The sequence below is a fragment of the Triticum aestivum genome, chromosome 5D, assembly GCF_018294505.1.
Source record: "Triticum aestivum cultivar Chinese Spring chromosome 5D, IWGSC CS RefSeq v2.1, whole genome shotgun sequence".
NCBI classification, from domain to species: Eukaryota; Viridiplantae; Streptophyta; class Magnoliopsida; order Poales; family Poaceae; genus Triticum; species Triticum aestivum.
The window spans coordinates 361,955,517-361,959,692 of record NC_057808.1 but is presented as its reverse complement, the minus strand read 5'-3'; the positions used below and the strand labels follow the sequence as shown (position 1 = coordinate 361,959,692).

General features: G+C 46.9%; 1 protein-coding gene across 1 annotated transcript; it reads right to left on the bottom strand.

Annotated features, from left to right (window-relative positions):
- Window positions 1-573: 573 nt before the first annotated feature.
- On the bottom strand, window positions 574-4,176 carry LOC123120619 (serine/threonine-protein kinase PEPKR2; the record flags this gene model as incomplete). The annotated part of the gene is made up of 3 exons (XM_044540624.1): window positions 574-1,154; window positions 1,240-1,536; window positions 3,444-4,176. Coding segments are annotated over 3 exons (1,338 nt in total), but the record flags the coding sequence as incomplete, so codon positions are not given.

Here is a 4,176-nt window from a genome sequence, read left to right as displayed (position 1 = left end):
CCTCGCTGCGGCGCGGAGGAGCGGCCGAGCGCACGTCGGCGACCTGCGCCGGTGGCCTCGCCGCGGCGCGTCGGTGACCTGCGCCGGTGGCCTCGCTGCGGTGCAGAGGAGCGGCCGAGCGCGCGGTGGCGACCAGCACCGATGGCCTTGCTGCAGGCACGGAGGAGGCAGAAATCGCAATGGTGTTGTGGAGGCAAAAGTTGCAGTCGCTGACATATAAGACCAGTGGCGGACACAAGCGGGCGACGGCGGTGGACGAGAACGCCCGCTTCATACCCATTTGTTCCCAGATTTAGGTCAGGTTCGGGTCAGGGACGGACAGGCGGACACGGTCGTCCGTTTGAGTCGCCCCATTGGGCCAAGTTTTCTGTCCGGATGACCCAAATGGACAAAATGAGTCCTCCCATATCTTAAATCACAAGTATCAGATTAAGAGTACAGCTTCTGGAAAATACATTCAGGGCGAAAGAGATCTAGTAACAAAAAAAAAATCCAATGCAGGAAATCCGTGCAAAAATCTGATCTCAATAGACTAGGAGGAACAGGAAGAAACAAAAAATGGAACAAGGATGATGGCGCGCACTATGTTCATCATAGACTGAAATTATTCTCAACTCTCTCAAGATATAAATTAGCTACATGGATCATTCTATTTACAAAATTTACAGCATCAGCTACCATGTCGGGTTCATCAGCCATCACCGCAATCTACAGCATCACCATGTCGAACGCTTGCTTGCTCTGACAGGAAAACCCGAGTTATTATCCTCAGCACAGAGACAACCAGCAGGGCGAGCCATCACTGACATCAGACCAACACACAAGGGGCTATACATTGGGGTCATGTCAGAACGCCGTACACAGGTTGCTCTTTATGTTTGAGGAGCACTCCTGCTGTATGGGAATGCCGGGGCTGCAAAGCCGGGTCCTTTTCGGCTCCGATATTCTAACATGTGTTATTGCCGCTGTCAGTGCGTCGACTATGCCACATTCATCCTGGTCCTCCGACCTCTGGCTAGACGAATCTGAAGCTGACGACTCACAATGTGATCTAATTCTGTCCCATGTAATTTTGGGTGCTACAATCTTGTTAGTGACATTAGGTGTTACAGCCTTCAGGGTACATTCCGTGTAGAACAACACCCATGGATGACCTGAAATAGTATCATCAAAAAATTAATTAAAACCTTGTAAATATAAACATAAAGTTATGCTGGATGAGAAATTGCCTGGACTTACAAAGAACTTGATCAGCAGTTATTCTAGAAGAGACATCTCGATCTAACATTCGACTTATAAGATCCCGTCCAAGAACTGACATTGATTCCCATGGACCGCTGTTGAAATCAAGCTCAACTGTCTTTATAGCTTCAAAGACAGCTTCCAGAGAGCCCCCTTGAAATGGAAGTGAACCAAGCAGTAGTACATGGAGGAGCACCCCAGCACCCCATATGTCTACTTTCTCAGAATAGCTTCCTGACAACACCTCAGGCGCCACATAGGCTGGGCTCCCAGCAACGCCAGACAATTTCTGACCTGTTTAGTGGTGACCAAAAACATCAGCTACTTCTAGTAAACACACATTTATACATCTTGACTGTCCAAGTAAAACCCTAGAAAGATGATTTGGGGCTATTCAGGAACCAAAGTGAAGTCAATTATACAAACATAACAGACTAAACAAAATAGCATCAGAGCTCTAAACATCTGCATCCCTTAGCACAAATTAGGTGATACTGGATTCTTAGAACTTTGATGCATAAAGTAAAATATCATACAGTAACATTATTGTTGTCACTTATCATCATTTGCTAGGTTTAGAGCATTGCAGCATTAGATAAACTGTTCGTCACACAATGTTCATGCGGCTAATTCCTCTCATTCTGCTCCACCTCGGCACCATGGGATGGATGTGTTCTAGCCTAGGGCAGTGTCAGTGAAGTTTAAGACAACACATGCATCACTCTAGCATGACAGAAGAGACTCTTGAACTGAATCAGTAAGTGTCTAATAAGAAGTACTAAGACAGCAGTGGCTTACTGCATTGCATTAGAGTGATAACTGATAACTAGAGTTGGAACAGAGGATAGAGACATGGGTAACAATAGATAAATACTGCAGAATTACTATAATCTAAATATTACCTTACAAAATATAAGCAGCTGTTTATAAGAACCAGTGCCCCTGAAGCCATGCTGACAACTCCAACTCATAGACTATATGACTCCATTCAGACAGACATCACACCACTTCCTAATTCATCAAAATGACTCAAGACCATATTCAAAACATTACACAGCCTGTTTGGTATGCTCAAGAAGACTATTCTGGCCCTCAGACTCATCACAACAAGTACTTGCAGGAGCATGCCATAAATTAATATCAATACAAGGATTAAATTGATCAGTGTAAATTCTTAACATCCAAATTCCACGCAAATAAGAAAAATTAGTATCAGCACCACCACAAGTAGAATGAAACCAACTATCAATTAGCGCAATGCCTCAATTACCTTGGATATCTAGCAAAAAATTACCAATGAAGGCACCACATGCTACCAATTCATGACTAAAAAAAACCTTTAACATATTAATTGGTACGACACAGAACATTTCTTCATTTGCGATACCATGCAAAACACTGAAACGGCATGCAGAAATCATCATTTAAAAAAGAATCTGAGCGAAACATTCACCACTTCCGACTCCGCAAGGACTTAAGAAATGAGAGCGCCTAACGCTTGATGCAGAACTGGTACTATCTTATTAGTTACACAACCATCATAACCAAGTGGCCCAATTCAGTGAATACAATCACTATCGATTGTGTAAGTTTGAAACATGAAACTGTCTGAAATGCTCAGTACTTTAAGAGTGCTATATTGGGTCTCAGACTATACATATAGATACTTCCATGTGAATGCACAAAGAGATTCCAGACATGGGCGCTCGACTTTGAGACTCCATTCAAATCATCCCATTCTCTAAGAATACCAGGCAAGAGGAGAAGACACATGAATAAATTTCCTACCAACTTTCTGACTCAAAAATCGAGAGCTATTTAACTGACTTGTTTAGAAGTTTAACACATTAGATTAGATGATATGCATGGTCACAAAGATGAGCAACCTGTAAAAATGCTGTGTGATTGAAACCTAAACCCGCCATAATCCAGTTAACATGGCAAATTACTCGTATCGCAGATCAACCATGTACAACCATCAATTCTAAATGTTGTAACACCATACTAATCATTAAAGATTATAGAACCTTGCATGGTCCAATGTCGGACTTCCAGTCGATCTACTACTACTTCTAATTCATATCTTTTTGCCGTATAAAGCGAATCAAAATTGCAACTTGTGTAAACATAGAGTACCCCCAGGAACCCAACTTATTTATCATCTAGCAGAGCTTCAAAGTGAAATATTAGCAAGAATTTACCGTTAGTAACTCGTGCTGCCAATCCAAAATCTGCTAGTTTCATCTTCCCAGTCTTGGTGAGCAAAATATTCTCCGGCTTAATGTCCCTGTGGATGACGCCCATTTCATGGCAGTACTTGACGACCGACATTAGATCCTTGATGACAAGGGCGGCTCGCTGCTCGGAGAAGGTGCCGTCCCTGGCCATCTCGTCGAGCAAGCGGCCGCCGCTGCAGAGCTCCATGACGAGGTAGAACTTGTCGGCGTCCTCGAAGACGGCCTTGAGCGTGACGACGCCGGGGTGGCCGGAGAGGTGCTGCATGATCTCGACCTCGCGGTGGACCGTCTCCTCGCCGTTCTTGGGGAGCGCCTTGCAGGCGAACTCCTCGCCGCCGGCCTTGGCGCGGCAGATCCGGACGGAGCCGAACTTGCCCTGGCCGATCTCGTCGCCGAGCTCGTACTCGGCCTCGAGGCGCTTCTTGCGGCCTATCCGGGTGGCGGACTCGATGCAGCCGACCTTGCGCTTGAGCCCCCTTCCGGGGCTGTCCGGGGCGGCCCGGCCGCTGGCCGGCGGCGCCGTCATGACCACGCCGCCCCGGCCGGAGGCGGTGGCGGCGTCATCGCCGGCGGTGGAGGGCTTCTTTTTCTTCTTGTCGGGGCGCGGCTTCCGCTCCCGGCAGGTCCGCTTGCGGTCCGCGGAGGCGTCGTGGAGGGAGCCGGCGAGGGAGCGCGCGCCCTTGCGCTTCCGCGGCAG